Here is a 27,052-nt window from a genome sequence, read left to right as displayed (position 1 = left end):
GGTTTTCCCCTTTATTTAGGGGGCCTTCATCGGGTTTGTGTTTTTGCTCTCTTGTTTTGATGTCTCTGTGCTCCCTTCTTCTCTTTCATTCTTCCATTTCCTTCTATTTCTTGGGTTCATTCGCATGGGCTTTTTGCAATTCTTGCGCTTCGGTTGTGTCACTTTATCTATTTGTATGGATTTTCTATACTATCTGGCTTTTAGTTGTTGATTGATAAAAGGCTTATAAGCAAATCATAATATATATATATTTATTTTATCAAATTCAAGAAATTGATTTGAATTCTGAAATTGTAACGTTAAAAGGCTAGTAATAGAAACTATTTATTAAAATTTTCTTAAGAATTCATTTAAATGAAAATAAATATTAATTTAATTTATCGTAAATGTGTAGAAATCATGTTTTACGAGAATTTTGAAAATATATTAGGAAAAAACTTTGTTCAAAACCTAGTAATAGAAATTATTTACTAAGGTTTTGTTAAGACTTCATTTGCAAGCATGTGACAATAAATATTAATTTAATAAAATTAAAATATATTAATTTTATAAAAGTTAATATTTTTAATTAATGTTATTTTTTTTTAATTTATCTAATTGAGTTGGACAAAAATGAATTAATTTCATTTCATGATCCTAAATCAGAACAAGGAATGTCAACTGATAAGGTAGTCGAACCCTATAAATATTCTATTAAGATTTGGAATTGTTCCTCGACTTGTATCCAAATATCTTAAATACAATATGCTAAATACTTGATTAAAAAATATAAAATTATTTCTTACAAAAATTAGATTAATAAATTAAGATTAATTCATAAAAAATAAAATAAATTTTAAAATCATATTTAGAATCCTTACTTAATTTTAATAAGTATTGTTTTAATTATAAAATGTTGATAAACAAAAACTAATATATATAATATTAAAAATTAAGCACAATATCTAAAAGGACTCCTAAAGTATTTAAAAAAATTCAAATAATTTCTTATATTTTTATTATGTTAAGCCCTTGCATTTTTATATTGAGCCAAATAAGCCTTTATACTTTTTATTTTGAGTCAAACTCTTATGACTAATAATTGATTTAGTAAAAATATCATTTGTTATTTTATATTACATATTGTTGATGTGCTAAACTAACATATTATAATTGATAATAATATGACATACTAATATAATACTATTGATAATGACGTGATATGTTAATATAGCATACTAACATGTAACATTTTTTATCTTTTACATCAATGTTATGTCAGTGTTATGTAAATATAAAATGACAAGTGATATTTTAATTAATTATCATTAGTTAATTATTAATTATAAAGGCTTATTAGATTCAAATGAAAATATACAGACTTAATTAAAAGTAATAAAAAATTAAGAACTTATTGAAATCTTGTTGAATAATTTAGAGAGTTATTTAAATATTATGTCTAAAAATTATTATTTGTAATCAAGTTTGAACAATAAGTGTATAAAAATATTTTTTGAACTTATGACCAAAATAGTTTTATTATCTGAATCCACTCAAACTTGATTATAAATATATTAATTTTACTTAATTTGGTCGATTAATCCAGATAGTGAATTGCAAATAATTATTGAAATCCTCAATAAGAATTCATTGAATACTATTATTATTAAACTAAAATATCAAAACAAATCAACAAAATAAAAAAAAGAAGAAAAAGGTCATTAAATGATTAAAATCATTATTACTTACAATTGATTTTATTTTTAATGAGATTATTTCACAATCTATTTATGAAAAGAAATAACAAAATTTAATTATCTTTTTTAATATATGTATAAAAATCAAAGTAATTAAATGCTTTAATGACAAAATATTTGTCAAGATATCATCTCATCATCAACTTTATCGTCAAAATTAAACAGTGTCAAGAGAAAGATTAAATTATTTTAATTTTCAAAACTTAAAAATTAAATTGACCGAATTTTAAATATAAAAACTAAATTAATGAAAAGATATAAATACAAAAATTATTCAAATATTTTGATCAAATTATTATCCAAATTTATAATTAAAATAATTTTACTATCTGAATGTACTTAAAACTCGATTATAAATATCTTAATTTCACTTAAACTCGTCGACTAAAGCAGCCTGTGGATTGGAAATAATTATTGACATCCTAATCGGTGTACACTAAACACTATTATTATTAACCCAAAATACCAAAACAGATCAACCAAATAAAAAAGTGAAGAAAAGGTCTCTTTAGTCTCGTCCCTTCTACTCTCTGCTGCGGTCGCTTCTACTGGTACCTCACCTTCGATTTTCTCCTTTTGCTTGTTCTTTTCTTTGATCGGCCGAATCTACTATCGATTTCGTTTGCCCACTCTTCGATTCTCGCTTGTATCAATGTGAGCAACTAGGGTTTTCGATATTCAACCCACTCTTTCCTTTCTATTTTTCCTTTCCATTGCATTGCCTTCACTTTAATTTCTAGGGTTTCAACCCTTTTCAATAATCTCATATTTTTTGTCACCACTAATTTATTTATTGTTTTCACTCTTTATATTTAGTTCATGTCTTCAATAATTTAGGATTATCGGATATTGTTTGATAGTGTTTCAGTATGTTTGCCTATATCGGTTATTAACATTGCGCTTGCTGTTGTTTGTTTGAATTTGATCTGCTTTCAATTCGTCTTTTTCAGGGATATATATTGATTATTTTCTTTTAAATGCTATTTTTTTTGTATTTTGTTAATTTTTCCCGAAGCTCTTGAGCTGCAGCTATTGTTTGCTGATATTTGCTGTCTTGTTATGTAGATTTCAACGTAAAAAGTGTAAATTGACATTGACATTGACATTGAGATTGTTGGAGCTATACATTGCAGAGATGGCAAATTTACAAATGACCGGTATTCTAGAAAAGGTATTGTCATCTATGCTCATGTGAACAATTTTTTTTTTTTTTTTGTATTTTCCTCTGTGCTTGCATCAGCTCTTACATTTTGCTCTAGTTTATAGAATAATGTAGAGAGAGAGAGAGAGAGAGAGAGAGAGAGAGAGAGAGAGACTCATCTGATATCAATTGATGACTTATATATTGTGCTTGCAGATGACTGGGAAAGATAAAGATTACAGATATATGGCTACATCTGATTTGTTAAATGAGCTAAACAAGGAGGGCTTTAAGGCTGATTCTGACCTTGAAATAAAGTTGTCAAATATTATCCTCCAGCAACTCGATGATGTAGCTGGTGATGTTTCTGGCTTGGCTGTCAAATGGTAATTATTGGTTCTCTGTCCTCATAGCGTTTGTGTTAATGTGTTTGTGTATTTTAGGCACATCAGATTTTGGCTGCCATCATGCTAGACCAGTTTATATTCAACAAGACTCTGCTTTCTTACATTGGTGTATTAAAAGTTTTGTTGTTTTAATTATACTATAATTACTGTTAATTATGCTATAATTACTGTTAATTATGTTTTCATATTAAGAATCGGCAATCGAATGTATTAAGAGGTATTAAGTTTTATTGAATGATCTACTCTCTAGCTTTTTCGAAGTTGTTGAACATTTTGATTTTGGTTTGAGATGGGGGAAACTGGTTTGCAGATTGTCCAATTCTCTTCTGAAATTACAGTCAACCTCTTCTGTGTCCTTTATGTGAATCACATGGATGTTGCCGTGACAACCTTATTGAACTGACTCATATCATGTTTTTCTCCTGTTTTTTGTACTGCTTGTTGCTTGGTTTTACTGTTGATTTTAACTTTGTGTTGCAGTCTTGCTCCATTGGTGAAGAAGGTTGGTGAACCAAGAGTTGTGGAGATGACCAATAAACTCTGTGATAATTTGCTTAATGGCAAAGATCAACACCGTGACATTGCAAGCATAGCTTTGAAGACAATCATTGCTGAAATCACTACTCCATCTCTCGCACAATCCATTTTAATTTCTCTATCACCTCAATTGATAAGAGGAATAACTGGCCCGGTAAGTTTCTAAAGGCAGCTTGTCCTTGTGATTGAAAACTTCAGAAGATTCATTGTGTAAGTTTTTTCTTTTGAAAATTACTGTTTTAGTTTCTAATTTAGCTAAAGCTGCTAATTTCTGATGCAAAAGTTTAATTCCACAAAGATTTATGGCCAATAATATTTTTCTTATAAATTTCTGGTATCATGTTAAGCATATGTAGGACCATGGCATTGGATAAATTTTAAGACTAATATTACTTCCTCTGATATGTTGTATTTTTGCAGTTAAAGAATATAAACTTATATTTTTTCATCTTGTTCTGAATCTTTTGTACTGCTCCATGGTAATTTATTTGTTAATATATTTTTGCAGGGGACTAGCACAGAAATTAAATGTGAATGTCTTGACATTTTATGTGATGTCCTTCACAAATTTGGAAATCTAATGGCAGCTGACCATGAGATGCTTTTAAATGCACTGTTATCACAATTGAGTTCCAATCAAGCTAGCGTTAGAAAGAAGACAGTTTCATGTATTGGTAAGAGGAATTAAATCATATCCAGTCTGTTTTATTTGGTGATTGTTTTGATTTTCCTTTTGCATCTGGATTGATTTGCTTTTCTATAAACTTGATTTTGGTATGCTTAAACTAATACTGGCATTGTGGAACCTTTTGTGGAGCAACAGCTCAACTTGAGCTCTCTCTTCTTTTAAAAGTTTTGGTCAATATTGGCAAACCTAGATGTCTTCTTTTTCCTGTTATTTATTAGATGTATGCCAAAAAGGAACAATGAGGAGAGAGGTTTTACTTGTTTGATGTGTTGTGATGTTAATGACAGTTGGCTAAACATTCTTTTGTTTTCAGCATCTCTTTCTTCCAGCTTGTCAGATGAATTGTTAGCAAAGACAACCATTGAAGTTGTACGGAACTTAGGAAGTAAGGGAACAAAATCTGAATTGATACGCACAAATATTCAAATGATTGGTGCTCTGAGGTGATTACCTCTTTCTACTCATACTACTTATGAATGAAGTTGCCAAATTTACTGTACTTTTTTCTTTGGATTTTTGTTGCTTAAACTTTTAACCCTGAGGTTAATTTTATTGATATTTTTGTTACTTAAAACTGTCTAATAATGAGGTTCAAGTGCTTGGTTCAAGTAGGCGTCCCATTATACATCAATATATTAGAAAATTTGTTGTTATGGTTGATTGTTTTGGTCCTAGTGGTACCAGAGCTGATAAGTTGAAGGTAGTGGTTCTTTTGTGATGGCTCAAACATTACAAATATATTAACCTGTTGCTAGTTCAATTTCAAATGCTGGATACTTGGTTTATCATCTAACTGGAGTCGGATGATTTATCATGTGTTGAAGTCATGAAGATGCTCAAAAAAATTTAATTTTTTGAATGTTGTATTATTAGCAAATGGTTTTTAAAGCAACGTGTGACTTGTTATTTTTTATTTCTTTATGGGTTCTTGTGAGTGTTAAATCTTTGGAGGTTACAATTCCAGTGTTGTGTTGTTTATATGCATGTTGCTAACAAAATTTATGTTGTTATTGTATTCTAGCCGTGCTGTTGGGTATCGTTTTGGACCCCATCTTGAAGACACTGTGCCAGTGCTTATTAATTACTGCACAACTGCATCAGAAAATGATGAGGAGCTTCGGGAGTATAGCTTGCAGGTGCTGAGAATTGCTTTGTCTCTTAGAGATTGTCATAGGGTGCATTAGAATGTAGTGTGCATTAGGACTTGAGATTGTCAGTTTCCTTGTGGGGTGGTTAACTTTATATGTTATAATTTATATGCTCATAACTGTCTGTGTTTGATTTCAGGCACTGGAAAGTTTTTTGCTTAGGTGCCCCAGGGATATTTCCTCCTATTGTGATGAAATTCTTCACCTTGCTTTGGAGTATTTAAGTTATGATCCAAACTTTACTGATAACATGGAGGAAGATACCGATGATGAGAATCATGAGGAGGAGGAAGATGAGTATGTTTTTTCATTTATGTATCTAAGATGATTTAAATTCTATTGGTGCATGGAAGACTAGTTGTTTATAACCGGCTCTTCATTGTTTTATAGTGAGAGTGCAAATGAATACACTGATGATGAAGATGTAAGCTGGAAAGTTCGACGAGCAGCTGCTAAATGTTTAGCGGCATTAATTGTTTCTCGCCCTGAGATGCTATGTAAACTGTATGAGGAGGTATATATTTGCCTTGCTATCAGGAATTTCTTAGTATAATTGCTACACAACTTGTTAAAGATGCAATTCTCTCTTTGTGCAGGCTTGCCCTAAGTTGATAGATAGATTTAAAGAAAGGGAAGAAAATGTCAAGGTACAGTTGAATCATTGGTTTATAGATATTTCTTTCTTCACATCAGTTTGGTCACTAAAGAATGATACCGTTGTAGATGGATGTTTTCAATACGTTCATTGAGCTACTACGCCAAACTGGAAATGTGACTAAAGGGCAGACTGACATGAATGAACTCAGGCAAGTTTCTCATATCATTCAAGTGGCAAAGATGGATTTTTTTATTATTGATACATGTTAATGTTATGTAGATATTTATTTGCTATTAAGTATTTAATTTAAAAAATTTTAAATAATGCCTGAAGTTGAATTCAAAGTGGAGAAATATTATTAGATATGCAAAATTATTCTATAGGGTTGAAATGAAAAATAGTTTGGCTTAAGGCACCTGAAACTTGGAATGATTTGAAACCTGCTTGAACATGAGATGATCTTGACCTGAGATGACTGGAGCCTTGAGTGACCTTGACACGAGATGTGCCGAACCCAAATGATTCATACTTTAGAAGAACTCAAATAGTAAGGTTTATCTAGGTTATTCCTCTGTTTTATTTGCTTTAAAATCTTCCGATTTATCTATGAACTCTTGTTCGGAACTCTTGAGCAACCTTAATGAAATAAAGTGCTTGAATGCAGTTGTGTCTTATAATCTGGTATGGAATTATAATTTTGTGATTGTCTTCAGAATCATATAATTGAGTACTGGACAACTCTAGGCAATTAGCATCCTCTCTTTGCCCTAATTAGTGCTCTGATGAAGGACTTTTTCCTCTGCTGCAGTGATGCAGAACTTTATTCGATCACCTTGAAATCCTCATCATCTGCAGTAGTTATTGATCTTGCTGTTATTTTTTTTGCTAATGATCTTGTATCACCACTTTTTTATTCTTCAATATCTTCATTATTATTAAATATAGGGTTTGAGTTCACTGTTTCAATTAAGTTTAATCATTTGAGGGCCTTTCTTGGCCATACTATTAAACTATAACAATGAAATTCGATTTCCAATACCTTGCTTGGGACCTTTTCCTTTTCGCCCTGGGTCTCTCTTATGTGATTTTATTCACATATAACTGCTATTGTTGTGCAGTCCAAGATGGTTATTGAAGCAGGAGGTGCCAAAAATTGTTAAATCCATAAATCGGCAGTTGCGTGAGAAATCTATCAAGACAAAGGTTAGAATTGCTTACAAGATTTATAGTTTACAGCATATCATTTGTTATTTTGCATAACATATCATTGGATCTACAGGTTGGTGCATTTTCTGTTTTGAAAGAACTTGTGGTTGTCTTGCCAGACTGCCTTGCTGATCACATTGGAACCCTCATTCCTGGAATAGAGAAGGCACTAAATGTTAGTGACTTTCACACTTTTGGTGTGTGCAAGCATTTTTTTTTTTGTGTGGTTATTTTTAGCTTTTTCATCTTTCCAAATATTTTCATTTGTAAAATTTCCAGGATAAATCTTCTACTTCAAATTTGAAGATTGAAGCACTTATATTTACAAGATTGGTGTTGGCATCACATTCTCCTTCTGTTTTTCACCCTTACATTAAGGTAAAAATAGTATTTTTGTGTTTATGTGGATGCTCAAACCTAGTGCTATTGTGATTCTGAATGATAAAAGTTCATTTATCCGTTTTGTGTGCTAAAGGCTCATGTGCTTCATGCTTTTGAATATAGCAGATTAATGTGAAAAAAAATGCTGTTGTTTCACCTCTCTGACTGGGGTATTTGGTTTCCTGTAAAGTGAAAACTAGGGAAAAAGAAAAAACAAAAGCCAAACAAGAAAGATCTGTACTGGTAACATGATCTTGTCATTGAAATGAACTTATTGTACTACAGGCTGTTTGTATATTATCGTAAGTTTTTGATGCTTAAACATGGGTTTTGTTGGTTATCCTTTTCAATTTTTTAACAATGATGTGAAGGCTACTCTGAATATAAATTGTTTGATGCTTCTTTGTTGCTTCTTTTATCAGCCAGGGTTCTTAGTCATGGATTGGCCATTTGTGCCTAAAAAAAACGTTGTTAACTGCATTAATCCATAAACAATGTGATCTCTGCTTAGAACCGTTATAAAATGTGTTTTTGCCACTGCAATTTCAGTCCCTTCATCTGTTCTTGGTAAGTAATGCGATGCTGTTTTATCATTTATTTTAAAAATTTTTAGTTTCTTGATCACCTTCACAAGATGTATAAAATATTTTTGAGGCAATAGTTGTTTCCCTTTTTGTTTTAATCTTTTTTTTCCTTTTTCCCTTTTTTTTTCGTGGTCAAAATTAGTTTATTCTGTGATAATCTTAGTAAATATGTCATGCAGGATCTTTCCAGTCCTGTTTTATCCGCTGTTGGTGAGCGTTATTACAAAGTTACAGCTGAGGCATTAAGAGTATGTGGGGAACTTGTCCGTGTTGTGCGTCCAAATCTTGAGGTGGGACATCTCTCTTGCAATTTGAGATTGGGTTAAGCAATTTTTTTATTGCTGGAATGATGTTTGGATCTGAATCTGATTTAAACGTTTTGTTTATCCAATATTTAAGTAATTTCAGGTTGCTTGACTTAATGACTACAGTAATGATGATAAACTGCAGGTCTTGGATTTTGATTTTAAACCTTATGTTCATCCAATCTATAATGCAATAATGTCCCGCTTGACTAACCAAGATCAAGATCAGGTAAGGAGAGGTTTTCTTCTCTGTTTGTTTTTGATAATTTTGTTTCCCCCCTTCTTGTTATGTTTCTTCTGAGATTAGTTGAATTGGATGATTTGTGCTGTGTATACTTCATACATTTTTCTCCTGTTTTCCCTCTTTTTCAGGAGGTTAAGGAGTGTGCTATTTCTTGCATGGGGCTTGTCATTTCAACTTTTGGTGATAACCTTGGAGCAGAATTACCTGCATGCCTTCCTGTACTTGTTGATCGAATGGGAAATGAGATAACCCGACTTACTGCTGTGAAGGTTAGTTGCATTAGGTGCTTTTGGTGGTATCACTTGTTTTAGTCCAATCATCAAAATTTTAAAGTAATTACTAAATTTAATGCGGTGTTAGTAAAGATAAGTGTTATTCTCTTAATTAACAATATATTGGTGATGAAATACTAGTTCTCTTGTGGTTGCTCTTGTTTAAGGTCAATAATTTTTGGCTCTAAACTGGGGTGTTTGCATAGGCTTGAGCATAGTCAATTTGTTGGAACTCCCAATACTCAATTGGATGTTCTGGGTCAGATTTTATCTTTTCCCTATGTTGTTCAAACTTTGACAAATAGAAGACTATTTTTCTTACAAATGCATGGGCCACTAGCTTGGTTGCATTGATGATGAATCTCATGATCTAGGCATTTCTTAGTCTATGATAAAATTTCTTTAACTGCAGTTTTTTCTAATCAATGATTTGTTGGGTGGAACACAGTCAGTTTACTTGATTATAGGTTTTATGATTCTATGTGGAAATTTCAGAGTTGCTGTTTATTTATTTTGATTGGATCTGTTTATACTTTGTTGGAAGTGAGTATGTATGTTGGTTTTGATTTGCTCATACAAGTTAGTGTGTCGCCTCTTAATCTGTCTCATTTTGGATTCAGGCATTTGCTGTTATTGCTGCCTCTCAACTTTGGGTAGATCTATCATGTGTTCTGGAGCATGTAATTGCGGAGTTGACTGGATTCCTGCGGAAGGTATGGAAGTTTGCTTCTTGTTAAATTAGTGAACATTTTTATGGTGATACATAATTTATGTGCTTGATCTAAATTTTAATTGACAACAGGCTAATCGGGCTTTAAGGCAGGCAACACTAGGGACACTAAATTCATTAATTGTGGCCTATGGAGATAAAATCGGTCCGTCTGCATATGAAGTTATTATTGTGGAACTTTCTACTCTGATTAGGTTCTATTCCTACTTCACCTGTTACTTTGGTTTGCTTTTTTAGAAGTTGGGCATGGCTATTATCTACTTGATTGCTTTCTAAACTCCATTTCTTTATGTCAGTGACTCTGACTTGCATATGACGGCTCTTGCTCTTGAACTCTGCTGCACCCTAATGGCTGACAAAAGATCCTGTCGAAATGTTGGTTCTGCTGTTAGAAACAGGGTTCTTCCTCAGGCACTAACTTTGATCAAGAGCTCATTGCTACAGGGCCAAGCTCTATTGGTATCTGCTTTTCATTTTACTGAGATTATGTCTGCTTTAGGATTATTTTGCGTGTCTATGAACCTTCTTTGTTGGAAATTACAGGCATTGCAAAATTTTTTCGCTGCCTTGGTGTATTCAGCAAATACTAGTTTTGATGCATTACTGGAATCTCTTCTTTCAAGTGCAAAACCGTCTCCTCAATCTGGTGGAGTTGCAAAACAAGCATTGTATTCAATAGCTCAATGTGTGGCTGTTCTCTGCCTCGCTGCAGGTGATCAGAAATGCTCATCTACAGTTAAAATGCTTACTGACATCCTTAAAGATGACAGCACTACCAATTCGGTAATTTTCCTCAGTTAAAACATTTCATTGAGTCTCTTTGATGTTTCTATTGCATTATGGTATGCTTGCAAGAAAGTTGACAATAAGCTAGTCAATAAGCATTGTTTGTATATTACTGATTTGTTTGGGGATGTTATTCCTTTACTGTTGAATTTGGATTCTAGTAATTTACATGTGATGTGGTCCCTCTGTTGTTGAGTTTAGGTTTCTAGTAATTGCCATATCAGTTTTATTTCTTGTTATTCCAAGGATTTTTTAGACCTGTATTTATGAGGGGTGTCTATGCTCCTGGTATACTGGTTGATTAAAAACAGGATTTAGCCAAAGATATCATACTCATTAGAGGTAGCAAAAGCTGACTTGGCTCGACCAACCTGCACAACCTAACCAAAACCCAACTTGCATTTACTAAAAATGTGACTTAAACTTGATTCATATTTACTTATGGAGTAATATGGCAAAGGTCTGCTCAAACTTGAAGTCATGCCTAGACCCAACCTAGATCAACCTCTGAAAGTCAACAGCCTGAACCCAAGCTGATACAACTTGAACTCAAAGTCACCTAGATAAAGCCAAAGCCCAAAATAACCTGAACCTGAATGTCTAACCTGAAACTGACCCAACCAGAGTTGCACCCCTATAATCTATATTGACAAATGAAGTTGTCTTATAGTAACATGGATTTGTTTCCCCTGACATCTTTATTCTTTGAAATGATTTATAACCTATCCTAAACTTTTATGTATTATAACTTTTTCTGTTTGCTGCATTTAATTTAGCAGGACTGAAAAAATCTTTGTTACTTTGTTATTGTTATTGTTTAGATATCTTCTTAAAATATTGCATTTCAATATAAGGAAGAAAGAGAAAGAATGAATATTAGGTTAAACTGGAGGCTGAGCAATGAATTGAAACTGATGTTTCTGAATGCTAGCTCATTGTAAAGAAAACTAGGTTTCGAAATGGAATGTGTTGCGCAGAAAAAAAGAAACTAGAAGAAAGAGAAAAAAGTTAGTTTAGTTTTTTCCTTTTGCAAGGTTAGAATTATAAGCTTCTTTCAATATGGATCTAATTAGCTTAATCCAGCTTCTTGCCTCTGGATGGCATCATTCTGTTGTCGCTGCATTTCCCTTCTAAATCATAATCCAACCCCTTGTCAAAGCATGCACCTAACAGTTAATGAAATTAGCATCCCATGTCTTTAATGGCCACTGAAACAGGCCCTAATTGTAATTTAATTTTTTTCTTTGATTATTGGGATCTATAACATAATCAAGCAGTATTGTTTTTCAACATTTTGAAAATCTCTTTATCATGATGTTCTTGGCTTTGGAGCTGTTCAATTAAGTGTGTTCTCTCCATTTTGAATTGCCTTTCATCTTAAGGTTTAAAATGGTTTCAAATATTTTAATGTACATGAGTCTTGGTGATGCAAATTTGCATAGTTTATACTTTCATGCATACTTTTATGAGTTGTTTGAAGTTTTTGCTTCTTGTCTCTTTTTGGAAGTACATGATTACTCAACACATGTTCACATACTTTTGTCTCTGTGCCTATTATAACAGGCTAAGCAGCACCTTGCGTTGCTCTGTTTGGGGGAGATCGGGAGGAGGAAAGATTTGAGCTCACATGCCCATATTGAGACTATAATTATTGAGTCCTTCCAATCTCCTTTTGAAGAGATAAAGTCTGCTGCTTCTTATGCTCTTGGCAATATAGCTGTTGGCAATCTGTCCAAGTATTTACCTTTCATCTTGGACCAGATTGATAATCAGCAGAAGAAACAGTATCTGTTGCTTCATTCTCTCAAGGAGGTATGTTTCCTTGAAGTGGTGCTCAAACCTAACTGGACATTTTGTCTGATGCAGCTTCTTTATTTTTAATTTATATCATCATGCAGGTTATAGTAAGGCAATCTGTAGATAAAGCTGAGTTTCAGGATTCAAGTGTTGAGAAAATTCTCAAACTACTCTTTAACCACTGTGAAAGTGAGGAAGAGGGGGTGCGTAATGTAGTGGCAGAGTGCCTTGGTAAAATTGCACTTATCGAACCAGTAAAACTCATTCCTGCACTTAAGGTATCTCCACAGCAGAAATCCAATGGTGCTTTGTACTTCTGCTGAGCTTTTGACATTTGGATGGAACTTAATAGGGCATCTTTGTTGTCTTCATTTCGAATTCCTTACAGGTAAGAACAACCAGTCCAGCTGCATTTACTAGGGCAACAGTTGTCATTGCTGTAAAATATTCTATTGTGGAGCGGCCAGAGAAGATAGATGAGATTATATACCCTGAGATTGCTTCATTCCTTATGCTTATCAAGGATCAGGACCGAGTAAGTGGCCTTTCACTGCTGATGACACCCAAAGAAAAAAAGATGCAGTTATGTTGTTGTTTATGGGTTTCTAAGCCTTATTCTTGTTTACATGATATCATTGGTGCAGCATGTTAGGCGTGCAGCTGTGTTGGCTTTAAGTACTTTTGCTCACAATAAACCTAACTTAATCAAGGGACTTCTTCCGGAATTATTGCCGCTTCTCTATGATCAAACAATTGTTAAGGTAACTAAAAGATTTGCTTTATGCGGTGTGCGGTGATGAGTCACTGTTAATTATGTTGCTTTTATGGTAATTTAGCATAGTCCACTTTGTGGGCAACATGGTTGTCCACATATTGGCACTATAGGTGAGCTTTCTGAGCAGTCATTATTCTTATTATTGTAGACAGTAATAACATATTTTTTTAACCTTTAATTTCCTATACACTTTATGTGAATATCATTGAGGACTTACCTACGTTGGACTGTAGTTGAAACAAATATATGGTTCTGCTTGCATGCAAAGCATGATTTTCTCAATGTACTAGCAGTTTTTTTATTTTATTATTTCTTCAGTGGGTGTCTGGTGATGGTAACTTTCTAATTTCTTGTGAATCTTTTGGTTTGCTTTTGTGAATCCTATCAAAAGCTGTTTTTGCATTCATTTTGTTAACTCTCAGGCATCTGTTTCCCCAGTTTTCTACCATGATATTTCTGTTCTGATGTAGCTTATGGTGACATATGGTTTCATTTGTTAATTTTTTTTGTTTGGATATTTGGTTTAGATGTTTGTTCTTTTATACTTGTCCTAACTTGTCCTCCCTGTTTCTCTGTTGTCACTAGTAGGTATGTGGCATTTTTTTAATTTCATTTTAATTTCTGGCATGGTGCAGCAAGAATTGATAAGAACTGTTGACCTTGGTCCTTTCAAGCACATTGTGGATGATGGGCTTGAGCTGAGAAAAGCAGCTTTTGAATGTGTGGACACATTGCTGGACAGTTGCCTTGATCAAGTGAACCCCTCATCTTTCATTGTTCCATACCTCAAATCTGGACTTGATGGTGAGTATGGTCCCCCATTATATTGTGGTTACAAACATTCTTGTATTCAGTCATTATATTGTATTATGTATAATAATTAGATGACTTGATTTATTATACCCATTAGAGTGTTTTTTCTTAAAAAAAAAAAAATTGGGGATATTGTGTTATTCTGGCTTGTGCTTGAGACCAAAATATAGTGTTAAAAGTAAATGAAATTATTATATATCTTAAAATATTCTCTCAGCTAAAAATTGTTTGTCCTTTGTCATTGTGCACAAAGTTTCAGGCAACACTATCAAGGTTATTGGACTGGGGGTCATATAATACATGTATGCTTTAATTATTGCATTGCAATTGTTTTGATTGGTCATTTAGATCAAAATAAAGTGTGTATAAATCAAATGCAATAGTAAAGGCCTGTCAATTTTAGGAAGTTGCAAATAATTTGGGACAACCTAGAAAGAGGTGGATGATTGGGCAGATCGAGTATATTTAAAAGCAAGGAACTCTTATTTTAATATGTAGCCCCTAGGGAGAAATCTCTTATGGTCAATTTGAGGAATTTTATCTTCAAGGCTTATGAATTGTGTGTGGCGTTGATTTTCTCATGATATAACTGATTTGGATTTTGGCATTTCCAGATCATTACGATGTTAAGATGCCTTGCCATCTCATCCTTTCGAAGCTCGCAGATAAATGTCCATCTGCTGTATTAGCAGGTATGTGATGAAGTTGAATATGCTTTACTGAGATTTAGATGGTTGTTTAATTTGCTTTGTCTACTGTCTGAATTTGATATTCAGTGCTGGACTCACTTGTGGATCCTCTTCAAAAGACGATTAATTTCAAGCCAAAGCAAGATGCAGTCAAACAGGAAGTAGATCGTAATGAAGATATGATCCGCAGTGCTCTGCGTGCAATTGCATCCTTGAATCGAATAAGGTTTCGTGTTTCTACACTTATACGCAAGTGCTGTTTTTCTCTTCTTCTCTGACTTGTATTTGGCAATTGAGTTTTGATTTTTGAACTCTAGTCTTTTTAACATTCATATGCATATATATAATGGCTGTACCTGGCAGGGGGAGAGTTTCTTTTTAATATGTCCCAATTATGCTGGTTTATATGATCAGCTAAAAGCATAACCAGGCAGAATGACGATTATTGGGAGATATTAATTCCGTGGTTATATGCAACCCTTTTGTTTGTAATATGGATAAATATCTTCTGGAGCTGAATGATATTTTTGTTATTTTGCAGCGGGGGAGATTGCAGCTTGAAGTTCAAGAACCTGATGAGTGAAATTTCAAAATCCCCAACACTATGGGACAAGTACTACTCCATCAGGAACGAGTGAGAGATGTGTAGAGTAGGTTTGGATTATCGGGAATTATTGTTGTTGTGATAGCTGGAAGCGTGCAGGAATGGAGGAGCTCAAATGGTAATGAGGGCTAAAATTGCAAGCGGTAAGGCATGAAAATGGAAAGGGGTTGAAAATTTTTAAATTTTGATTGGAGAAAAAACTCAATACTGAAGAAGATACTTATTGGATGTGGGTTTTCATTCATGTATAGGTCAAAGTGCATTGTCGGACTATCATGCTCTCACTTTTTTTAAATTTATTATTAATTGAAATGAAAGAGATACATGCACCCATTTAAAATTTTCACAAATATTATTAAACATGCATACATGGATTTTGTTACTATACTTAGTTTTATAAAATGAGAATAGGATGTTTTAGGTAATTTCGTGGTGGTGGATTATATTATTATGGATTTTGATAGAAATGATAAACACACATATATGTGGAAAATACGATTATATACAAATTTTTATTTATTTATTTATTTTAAATATTTCGTGTATGATGCAAGTGAGAACACTATTGGAATCACCTCAGCTTGATCTAAACCAATCTAGCCAACTAGATCTACACTATTAGGCTACAATTGTATTCACAGGATCCCCTAAAACTTGGGCCTCTGCTACCTCCCTCACTCACAAACATCTTCAAGCTTGGTCATCCATATGTGAAGGACTTACATTTTATAAACTTTTGTAACTTTATTAACTTATTAAAAGTTAAATTTAATCAACTTGCATCCTTAGATCATGTAAAGATTTAAAATTAAGCACTACATCATCAAGTCATGGCACATTTACCTTGCTTTCTTTCTAAAGCTCATCAATTGGAGCCAAATTGCGGTATCCTCCTTCAATTCATCTTCTATTTTTCCAACCAATTCTCTTCCATAACTAAAATATCCAAGTTCAAGTACAAATATTTATGTTACAGTGTAAAAAATTAAAAGGAGGACGGAAGGCGTGGCTGGTAACTGATGTCCACGTCGAGAACGACGTGTAAGCTCGTAAAGGTAGGTCCCATGCCATACGTACGAACCCACTCCATCCCTGTGGGGTTGAAACAATTGAAGTGGCAAAGCACATAAAAGCTGTTCAGCTAGTCCGATCTGTGGGGCTCTTTAGATAACATAAACGCGGCAACATTTATAACCGCGAAAAAAATCAAAGCTGAACTGTCTTCCACAGCACGTGAAATCTCACACACCTTTCTCATTAACTCCGAAATAATGAGGCAACTACTATTGCCTACCAACTCCGTCGTTGGCTTCACGCAGCGTATGTACTACCCCCAAAGATTAATAAAATTTTGAAGACATCTAATTTGTACCATATGCTCCTTAAATCTTCAAAAGGGTTATTTAGCTATGATATTGTCTTCTTTAAATCACTTTCAACCCATAAAATAAAAGATAAGTGCTTTAAAAATTTAGAGAACAATATAAACACTTTCCTAATGGCCAAAATTTCCATCACACACTCCCACTAACTTACAGAAGCCAATGATGATATCTCTTTTAAAATTATGTAAACTTTCTCCAATACCCGCATTCCCATTGATAAGCCATCAATACTAAATTTTAATCACCCACCATTGGAGCCTCCCACATCAAAGGATCCCTAGCCGGCTTAGGCTTTGTTTGTGGCAATGATCACTTAATAAAATTATCATTTGACCGAACAAAAAAAAAATGGTATTAGAGATGTGATGTTTATGAAATCTTTAACAAATACTTTGGAATTGAAATAGTTGAAGAAGCAAAACTTTGGAATTCACGTGAAAGCAGTTCAACAGTAAGTGTTCAGTCATGTCTATTTGCTTTTCTTTAAATTCCATTCAGCAACATGTTTTTACTCAAACATTATTTACTCTCCAGACTAATTCCCTTGCAATCTTTCTCCTCCTCCTTCTCCTGGTACTATGTTGACTTCCTCTCCCTCATCATCTTCGTCTTCTTCTCGATGGAAATATGATGTTTTCTTGAGCTTTAGAGGTAAAGATACTCGCAAGGGTTTCACAGATCATCTTTATACTTGTTTACAAGATCATGGAATCATCACTTTTAGAGATGACGAAAAGCTTGAACAAGGGGAATCCGTCGCACAAAAGCTCCTTGAAGCAATTAGAGAATCATGGTGTTCAGTCATTGTTTTTTCAGAAACGTATGCTTCTTCAAGTTGGTGCCTAAAGGAGCTTGTCGAGATTCTTAAACAGAAAGATGAAAGGGGACATAAGGTTTTTCCTGTTTTCTATCATATCGATCCATCTGATTTACGGAAACAGACAGAAAACGTTAAAGAAGCCTTTGCTAAACATGAAGATAGATATAATCAAGACAAGACGCAAAGCTGGCGAGATGCTTTATCTAAAGCAGCTGATATCAGTGGATGGCATTTAAAGGATAGGTACTTCATGCTTTCAGTAAGATTGTTTATCCTTTTATATATACATATATATATATATATATATATATATATATATATATAGTGTAATTTAATACTTATATGTTACATGTAATATGTTTATATGTTTATTTAAATAGATTTAAAAAAATTAATTTCTTATTATTGTTTTTATATTGTCAATAAAGAGATATCTAGTATAATATAAACTAAATAGTAATTTTTGTTTTCTCATCCACGATGTTAATTTGATATTTTGACTTTGTAGTTCTGAGTCACAATTCATTAGAGGAATCGTTAAAGAGATATCGAAAAAGTTAGTTTCAATACGTTCAAGAGTTCCTAATAACTTGATTGGAATTCGTTCACGTTTGGATGAGCTGTATGACAAAATAAAATTTGGGAAAGATGGTGTCCGCATTGTAGGAATTTGCGGAATGGGTGGCATAGGTAAAACAACTCTTGCAAGTGTTGTTTATACCCAGATGTCCGGTTATTTTGAAGGTAAATGCTTTCTTGCTGGTGTTCGAGAAGTTGCAATGAAATTCGGACTTGTTTCTTTACAAGAAAAGCTTCTTTCTAAGATATTTCCTGGAGAAAATTTTCAGTTTACTAGTGTTTATGACGGAATTGAAATTATAAGACGTAGGCTACGTCATAAAAAGGTTCTTGTTGTTATTGATGATGCGGATAACATGCAGCATTTCAAATGCTTGGCTGAAGAGCGTGATTGGTTCGGTTTAGGGAGCAGAATCATCATAACATCTAGAGATGAGCAACTGTTGCGAGCCTACGGGGTGCATGATGTGTATAACCCTACAACATTGGATGACTTTGAAGCCCTACGGCTTTTAAGTTTGAAAGCTTTCAAAAGTGATACACCAAAAGATGATTTCATGTCGCCTTCCCAAAGTGTTGTGAAATATGCTGGTGGCCTTCCATTAGCTCTTGAAGTTTTGGGCTCTTTTCTTTGTGGTAGAGATGCAGATCAATGGAGACATGCCATAGATAGACTTAAAAGTGAACCTGAGGAAGAAATTCACAGTCGTCTTACAATAAGCTTTGATGGATTAAAGGAAACAGAGAAGAATATATTTCTAGATATCGCACATTTCTTCGAAGGGTGGGACAGATTTATTGTAACAAAAATATTGGATGGCTGTGGGTATCGTGCAGGTATTGGACTACCTGTTCTGATTGAGAGATCTCTCATAACACTTGAAGACAACAAAATTTGGATGCATGATTTGCTACAAGAGATGGGAAGAAATATTGTTAGGCAAAAGTCTCCCAATGAGCCTGGCAAACGATGTAGATTGTCAGAGGAAAGTGATGTACATCAAGTGCTAACACAAAATTCGGTTAGTATTTCATAAAGAGTATACTTATTTTACTCTCTACCTATCTTGGCAATTTATCCATCTTCTTTGTGTAAAGCCTTGTGATAGTCTTGATGTTTAGGGTACAGAAGCGATTGAAGGCATGGTCATCAACAGCACTATATGGTACAAATATATATCTCCTTTTATCTTTATCTTTGTTAATTATAAAAACTTAAATTCCAAAAATATAAATAGTAAACAACATATTTTTTTTTTATAATTTATTAAATTAGCTATTTTACTCTTAATGAATATAATTCTCATGCATTACATTACTTCTTATAAAATATAGTATACTACATATAAAATTAAATAAACATTTCAAATGTATTATTTAATCCTATTTTAATTTATTTTATTAAGTATAATAGCTTTATGTTACACATTTTCAACTTTCATTTATTTCTTTTCTAAAATTGTATATAAAAGTAATGGTACGAAATAAAATGTTTTTATAACAATTTTAATAAACATATAAGCATATTACATTTTTACCATGTAAAAATAAAATAATTAGTTTTCTTTATAAGAAAATAAAAGAATTGAAATCGATTTTAACATTTACATTATAACTATAAATATTAATTAAACGTTTTATCAATTAGTTTCATGAAATTAATAATTGATTGATATTCCTTTTATTTAAATATCCATATACAATTTTATTAACTATATAAAAATTAATTTTTTAATATATTTTTAATCATATTTTTTACTTTATTTAATTAAGGTTATGTATTGTATATCCCACACTTTTAAGTTATTTTAATTTAATAAGAATGTTTTTTTTCCTTTTTTCTTTCTTTCCTCTGAATTATCCTTAGCTGTCAAAAGGTAGCCTATTAAGCCTACCCAGGGCTTCATAAATGGCAGCCAATTTAAGTAGTATGGAATGGATATGCCAAACATGTTTTATTTATTTAAAGAAATTATGTTAATTTTCATTTTATACAAAAGTACTGAGTTACAATATTTATGGAGATTGTAAAGATACATAGGTAACTAAAGAAATATTCATATATCAATTAAACCAATTTCTAAAATAAAAATTTGGAATCACTTGACCTAAAAGTGTATATTAACTTATTGGTTGTTGATTTTGAGATATATTGTTAGTACAATAATTAATGCTACCAAAATACAAAAAGGAAAAACCATAACAATCAAGTTGGTATAGAAAAGAATTTTGATTGAATGTGGACAAGAAATAAGAATGCGAAAGACATATATTGACTGCATTAGAAAATAATAAATTTGAAGACTTCAATATTTTTTCTGCAAGATGAAATCAAGTTCATGAGCTTACACGCCAGCTTTGTAGTTTGTTGGATTGCTCTAATATGTTGTGAAGCTCATTTGTGTTTTTGCCCTTGCTTTTCATTTATTAGGGAACAAAAGGAGACTTTCACCTTGAATGCTGATGCCTTCTCGAAGATGAAAAAACTAAGATTGCTCATGGTTCATGATCTCCTTAAATCTTGTGATCTCACATATCTTTCTAATGAGTTACGGCTTTTGGAGTGGTCTGGATGGCCTTTAAAATCATTGCCTTGGGACTTCCAACCAGACAACCTTGTTACACTTCTCTTACCTGATAGCTGCATTCAACAACTATGGAACGGAGATAGAGTAAGAATTACTTTATTTGATGTTGGCTTTTTAGTTTATCTTCATCTAAATTACCTATAATTTGAATTTTATCGTTACAAAATAACTTTTTTTTTCTTTTTATTCTTTCTTTGACAGCTTTTAAATAAATTGAAATTCCTTGACCTCCAAGGCTCCCGAAAGCTGATCAGGACACCAGACTTCACAAGGATCAAAAATTTGGAAAGTCTGAATTTGGAAGGCTGTACCAACTTAGTACAGGTCCATCCATCCATCGCATTTTTACCCAAGCTTAAACTTTTGAATTTAAGAAACTGTGTAAGTCTTAGGAGTCTCTCAATCAGTAATGATATGGAGTCTCTTGAAACATTGATTCTTGCAGGCTGCAAGAATCTTAAAAGGTTTTCAGAGATCATCGGAAAAAGGGAACATTTGCTGGAGCTCCATTTAGATGGCACAAGTGTGGAAGAACTTCCTCCTTCAGCTGGAAATCTCAGCAGCCTAAAAGTTCTTAATCTCTCGGGCTGCTCTGTACTTGAAAATTCACCACCATCCTTCCTACAGAGGATATATAAAAAGGGATGCGAAGTACTACTATCAAGTTTGAATCCCATGCTTTTAAAAAAAGGTTCGAATTTCATGGCTCTGACGTTACCTTGTTTATCAAGCTTGAGTTCTTTAAGAGAGTTGAATATAAGCGGCATGAATCTTTGTGAAGGGGATCTTCCTGGTGATATATGTTGCTTATCCTCATTAGAAGAACTGATTCTTAATCATAACAATTTCGTCAGCCTACCTGCGAATCTTAGTCAACTTACCAAGCTTTATTGTCTCCAATTGATGGGTTGTAGTAAGCTTGAAACATTGCCTCAGCTTCCATCAAGTGTACAAGGCCTAATGCTAGATGGTTGCACTTCATTGCAAAGAGTTCCAAATCTGACAAATCCACATAATCCATCATGGGTGACATGGTTTTATGGTGTTAATTGCTTCAAATTGGCTGCGAATAATAATGCACTAAGAATGCTAAAAGGATATCTTAAGGTATATTTCTCCAACTCTCTTACTCTCACTTTAAAAAATCTATAGTAGTAAATAAATGGATTAATTACATATTTATTATCCGAACTATAGTAAAATTGTCGATTTCATGCTTAAAATTTAAAAATTAACAATTAGATACTCAATTAAAAATGTTAGTTAAATTAGTGATGTGACAAAAAAATAACTAATAAAAAATGTTAATGTGACACATCATCTTTTGTTTTTATTTCTCGTTTTTTCTTATATTTTTATTTTTAATATTAAAATAAAAATTTTAAAAATCTAGAAAACGACAAATTAAGAAAAAAACAAAAAAGGAAAAAAAATCAGAGAGAGAAAAGAAGGGGATTGATGAGGGAGATAGGGAAGAAAAGGGGAGGGAGGAAATAAAGGGAAGGCGTCAATGTAGCTTGCGCTGGTTGGATTGGCACTAATTTGCCCCCTCCCTTTCTCTCTTTCCCCCCAATTTTTTATTTTTGATTTCAAGAATAATTTGTTTTATATATTTTTAAAATTTTTTATTTTAAATTTCAAAGATAACATTTTTAAGAAAATTATAATTTTTTAATATATTGAATTTTCCAAAAAAATTATTTTTAATTTTAAAAGTGAAGTTTTTTAGCAAAAAACATATTTTTATTTTCTTTTCTAATTTTTTATTTTCAATTTTTGAAATAACTATTTTTACAAAAAATATGAAAAAGTAAAATGATGTTATTTTTTAGACATTTGATGCATTCTTACTCCTTGCTTTGCTCACGTCATCCATTTGACTAACAGTATCAATCAAACTGTCAAAATCCACTAATTGAACTAAAGTTTGAGCATCTAATTAAGAATTTCAAACTTCAAGCATTGAAAGTTTTCAACATAATTCTATTGCAAAATGTGTATTTAATCCTAAACTAATTACCCAATGACGGGATTTTGTTTTGCAGACATTTGCGAATGCAGGAACACGTGTTGACATCGTTATACCTGGAAGTGAAATTTTTGAATGGTTTAATCACCAGAGTGAGAAATGTTCAATAATGATACCCATTTTACAGAATGATGTTCAGTGGATGGGATTTGCCTTGTGCTGTGTTGTCGTGCCCGCCTCCAATAATGTTGATTGGACGGAAGAAGACATTACATGTCGTGTTACAATCCATTTTGAAGATCTTACATTTAAGTCATGTACTCATTGGATAGGTTTTAATACCCAGACCTCCAAGGACCACCTCTGCCTATGGTATTTGCCTGTTGAAAAATTGCTTCATGACCAATTTGGGAATTTGCAGAGCAGAGATTGGATACAGAGTTGTATTGGAATCGAGTTTTTATTCGATATCGATGGCATGGGTAACAAGGTGAACAAGTGTGGGGCTCGATTAGTGTATCCAAGTGATTTGGAGGACTTGGACCCAATAGTGGAGCAGCCTAGCAAGAAAAGAAAAAGATACAATAAAGATACGATTGATGGATCAACAGGTAATCACTAGTCCTTATAATTCCTTGTTCCCACAACTTTTATACATGACTAAAATTGGACTTTAACTAATTCTATTTTATCTCAAAAAGTAAGATCCAGGATCATCTCTTATAAGTTTAATTTGCATTTATATCCTTTCTTATTTATTTTCTTGGTTGAAAAGGTCATAAAAGCAGGACTGAGGTGAAATCCTTTGCGGATATCATTTTTTTTTGAAAGATTGTAGTTTCATTGCAAAGAAGGGTGGAATAATCCCCTTCAAAAAACATCAGTAAAGAACCAGTGATTTGTGGGCTATACCTGGGCACAAAAAGCAGGTATATTCCCCAAATCTTTCTCATATCTACCTAGAAAAATCTGACACTATACACTTCCCATGACTGATCTTTGCCATTAGCAAAGATCTTCTCATCTTTGCCATTAGCATTTTAGCCAATGTTGTGCACGCTTTAATAGCCTTGCGTGAATGTAGTATTAATTAAAACTGTGTAAGTCTTAGGAGTTTCTCAATCAATAATGAAATGGAGTCTCTTGAAACATTGATTCTTTCAGGCTGCAAGAATCTTAAAAGGATTTCAGAGATTACCGGGAAAATGAAACATTTGCGGGACCTCCATTTAGATGGCACAAGCATGGAAGAACTTCCTTCTTCAGTTGGAAATCTCAGCAGCCTAAAAGTTCTTAATCTCTCGGGCTGCTCTGTACTTGAAAATTCACCACCATCCTTCCTACAAAGGATATATAAGAAGGGATGCGAAGTACTACTATCAAGTTTGAATCCCATGCTTTTAAAAAAAGGTTCGAATTTCATGGCTCTGACGTTACCTTGTTTATCAAGCTTGAGTTCTTTAAGAGAGTTGAATATAAGCGGCATGAATCTTTGTGAAGGGGATCTTCCTAGTGATATATGTTGCTTATCCTCATTAGAAGAACTGATTCTTAGTCATAACAATTTCGTCAGCCTACCTGCGAATCTTAGTCAACTTACCAAGCTTTATTGTCTCCAATTGATGGGTTGTAGTAAGCTTGAAACATTGCCTCAGCTTCCATCAAGTGTACAAGGCCTAATGTTAGATGGTTGCACTTCATTGCAAAGAGTTCCAAATCCGACAAATCCACATAATCCATCGTGGGTGACATGGTTTTATGGTGTTAATTGCTTCAAATTCGCTGCGAACAATAATGCACTAAGAATGCTAAAGGGATATCTTAAGGTATATTTCTCCAACTCTCTTACTCTCACTTTCAAGAATCTATAGTAGTAAATTAATGGATTAATTACATATTTGTTATCCGAACTACAGTAAAATTGTCAATTTCATACTCAAAATTTAAAAATTAACAATTAAATACTCAATTAAAAATGTTAGTTAAATTAATGATGTGACAAAAAAATAACTAATAAAAAATATTAATGTGACACATCATCTTTTGTTTTTATTTTTTGTCTTTTTTTTTATATTTTTATTTTTAATATTAAAATAAAATTTTAAAAATCTGGAAAATGACAAATTAAGATAAAAACAAAAAAGGAAAAAACTCAGAGAGAGAGAGAAAAGTGGGGGATTGATGAGGGAGATAGGGAAAAAGAGGGGAGGGACGAAATAGAGGGAAGGCGTCAATGTAGCTCTCGCTGGCTGGATTGACACTAATTTGCCCCCTCTTTTTCTCTCTTTCCCCCCAAATTTTTTATTTTTGATTTCAAGAATAATTTGTTTTATATATTTTTAAAATTTTTTATTTTAAATTTCAAAGATAAAATTTTTAAGAAAATTAGAATTTTTTAATATATTAAATTTTCAAAAAAAAATATTTTTAATTTCAAAAGTGAAGTTTTTTAGCACAAAACATATTTTTCTTTTTTTTTTTCTAATTTTTTATTTTTAATTTTTGAAATAACTATTTTTTACAAAAACTATGAAAAAGTAAAATGATGTTATTTTTTAAACATGTGATGCATTCTTACTCCTTGCTTTGCTCACGTCATCTATTTGACTAACAGTATCAATCAAACTGTCGAAACCCACTAATTGAATAAAAGTTTGAGCATCTAACTAAGAATTTCAAACTTCAAGCATTGAAAGTTTTCAACATAATTCTATTGCAAAGTGTGTATTTAATCCTCAACTAATTACCCAATAACGGAGTTTTGTTTTGCAGACATATGCGAATGCAAGAATACGTTTAGACATTGTTATACCTGGAAGCGAAATTTTTGAATGGTTTAGTCACCAGAGTGAGAAATGTTCAATAATGATACCCATTTTACAGAATGATATTCAGTGGATAGGAGTTGCCTTGTGTTGTGTTCTTGTGCCTGCCTCTAATAATGTTGATTGGACGGAGGAAGAAATTCCATGTATTACTAGAATCCATTTTGAAGATCTTACAGTTGAGTCACGTACTGATACTATAGCTTTTAATACCCAGACCTCCAAGGACCACCTCTGGCTATGGTATTTGCCTGTTGAATATTTGCTTCATGACCAATTTGGGAATTTACAGAGCAGAGATTGGATACAGAGTTGTATGGGAATTGAGTTTTTATTCGATACCTCTGGCATTGGTAACAAGGTGAACAAGTGTGGGGCTCGATTAGTGTATCCAAGTGATTTGGAGGACTTGGACCCAATAGTGGAACAGCCTAGCAAGAAAAGAAAAAGATACAATAAAGATACGATTGATGGATCAACAGGTAATCACTAGTCTTTATAATTCCTTGTCCCCACAACTTTTATACATGACTAAAATTGGACTTTAACTAATTCTATTTTATCTCGAAAAGTAAGATCCAGGATCATTTCTTATAAGTTTAATTTGCATTTATATCCTTTCTTCTTTATTTCTAGGTTGAAAAGGTCATAAAAGCAGGACTGAGGTGAAATCCTTTGCGGATATCGTTTTGATCCTCTCATCTCTGCCATTAGCATTTTAGCCAATGTTGTGCACGCTTTAATAGCCTTGCGTGAATGTAGTATTAATTAAACCTAAGTTGTGTTGTAATGTGCATTTGAATATTTCATTTTTTGGTAAGTGTTTGTGTTCTTTATTTAAAAAGTTGGATTCAAATCCTATGGTGCCCTCTTATGGTTTACAAAGTTTAAAATTGTGTATGCTAAGTGAATAAAAATAGCATTTCAATTGTGTTGTTACTCTTCAATATCCAATTCTTGCCATTTTCAGTTTTGCTGTCTATATTTGAGATAAGTGACACATTTTATTTGAAATTGATAGCTTGAAGAAATTTATTGGAGACATTGTTTTTGTTTACTCATTCTGTGAAGCTATTGCTCTTGTAATGTTTTTTTAATTACAGTCATAATGTTTCAAACTGAAATATTTTATATGTGATGATAGAATGTAGTGGTGTTGGAGTGACTCGTGTGTGTGTGTGTGTGTATATATATATATATATATATATTTATATGCTTTAATATGATCTGTTACGACCCAAAACTTCCCTCGAGCCCGTGACAACCGCAACGGTGCCCCGATGGGCATTCATCTCCCGAAATGCCAACCGGAACCCCGCAAGGCTTAATATCAGTTTCTCGTTTTCCCCGGTGAGTAAATATTGCCAAATATTATGTTTTAAAGGATATTGAACTATTTCTAACTTAAAACTGATAAAATAAATGTTTTTGTCTCATAGGGGCAT

At 32.7% G+C, this 27,052-nt stretch overlaps 2 protein-coding genes across 3 annotated transcripts; both read left to right on the top strand.

The window, feature by feature from the left end:
* The first annotated feature begins 2,203 nt into the window (after positions 1–2,203).
* LOC18595225 (cullin-associated and neddylation dissociated) lies at positions 2,204–15,781 on the top strand. Of its 2 annotated transcripts, none has more exons than XM_007023079.3 (29): positions 2,204–2,390; positions 2,802–2,907; positions 3,094–3,263; positions 3,765–3,975; positions 4,330–4,495; positions 4,823–4,952; positions 5,531–5,645; positions 5,797–5,954; positions 6,048–6,171; positions 6,254–6,304; positions 6,381–6,463; positions 7,374–7,458; positions 7,535–7,636; positions 7,741–7,839; positions 8,606–8,716; positions 8,877–8,960; positions 9,104–9,244; positions 9,868–9,960; positions 10,050–10,171; positions 10,274–10,436; positions 10,521–10,760; positions 12,327–12,575; positions 12,662–12,838; positions 12,949–13,095; positions 13,205–13,321; positions 13,971–14,139; positions 14,763–14,840; positions 14,925–15,063; positions 15,379–15,781. In XM_007023079.3, the coding sequence occupies exons 2-29, from the start codon at positions 2,872–2,874 to the stop codon at positions 15,473–15,475; spliced, it is 3,657 nt and encodes a 1,218-aa protein (XP_007023141.1). In that variant the 5' UTR covers positions 2,204–2,390; positions 2,802–2,871; the 3' UTR covers positions 15,476–15,781. The 2 variants fall into 2 exon arrangements, with proteins under 2 accessions (XP_007023141.1, XP_088663177.1); XM_088807051.1 differs by having other exon boundaries at positions 2,269–2,287.
* Positions 15,782–16,953: 1,172 nt separating this feature from the next.
* Positions 16,954–26,546, top strand: LOC18595224 (TMV resistance protein N-like). The gene is made up of 10 exons (XM_007023078.3): positions 16,954–17,277; positions 17,361–17,889; positions 18,155–19,247; positions 19,348–19,391; positions 20,657–20,897; positions 21,015–21,920; positions 22,859–23,393; positions 23,947–24,608; positions 25,555–26,089; positions 26,244–26,546. Exons 2-10 carry the CDS (start codon positions 17,405–17,407, stop codon positions 26,246–26,248), a joined length of 4,506 nt encoding a protein of 1,501 aa, XP_007023140.3. The 5' UTR covers positions 16,954–17,277; positions 17,361–17,404; the 3' UTR covers positions 26,249–26,546.
* The last annotated feature ends 506 nt before the right edge of the window (positions 26,547–27,052 follow it).

The sequence above is a fragment of the Theobroma cacao genome, chromosome 6 (assembly GCF_053813885.1).
Source record: "Theobroma cacao isolate CCN51 chromosome 6, ASM5381388v1, whole genome shotgun sequence".
NCBI classification, from domain to species: Eukaryota; Viridiplantae; Streptophyta; class Magnoliopsida; order Malvales; family Malvaceae; genus Theobroma; species Theobroma cacao.
Note: the sequence above shows the minus strand (reverse complement) of the source record. Positions and strands in the feature narration are given on the sequence as shown.

What these genes read in the sequence shown, in the direction of transcription:
- LOC18595225 (XM_007023079.3), top strand. Translation starts at nt 2,872, where the DNA reads ATGGCAAATTTACAAATGACCGGTATTCTAGAAAAG. An exon ending in ACTGACATGAATGAACTCAG is followed by an intron (nt 6,464 to 7,373) that starts GCAAGTTTCTCA and finishes ATTGTTGTGCAG; the next exon opens with TCCAAGATGGTTATTGAAGC. An exon ending in CCCGACTTACTGCTGTGAAG is followed by an intron (nt 9,245 to 9,867) that starts GTTAGTTGCATT and finishes TTTTGGATTCAG; the next exon opens with GCATTTGCTGTTATTGCTGC.
- LOC18595224 (XM_007023078.3), top strand. Translation starts at nt 17,405, where the DNA reads ATGTTGACTTCCTCTCCCTCATCATCTTCGTCTTCTTCTCGATGGAAA. An exon ending in TGCTAAAAGGATATCTTAAG is followed by an intron (nt 21,921 to 22,858) that starts GTATATTTCTCC and finishes TTTGTTTTGCAG; the next exon opens with ACATTTGCGAATGCAGGAAC. An exon ending in TACGATTGATGGATCAACAG is followed by an intron (nt 23,394 to 23,946) that starts GTAATCACTAGT and finishes TGATTCTTTCAG; the next exon opens with GCTGCAAGAATCTTAAAAGG.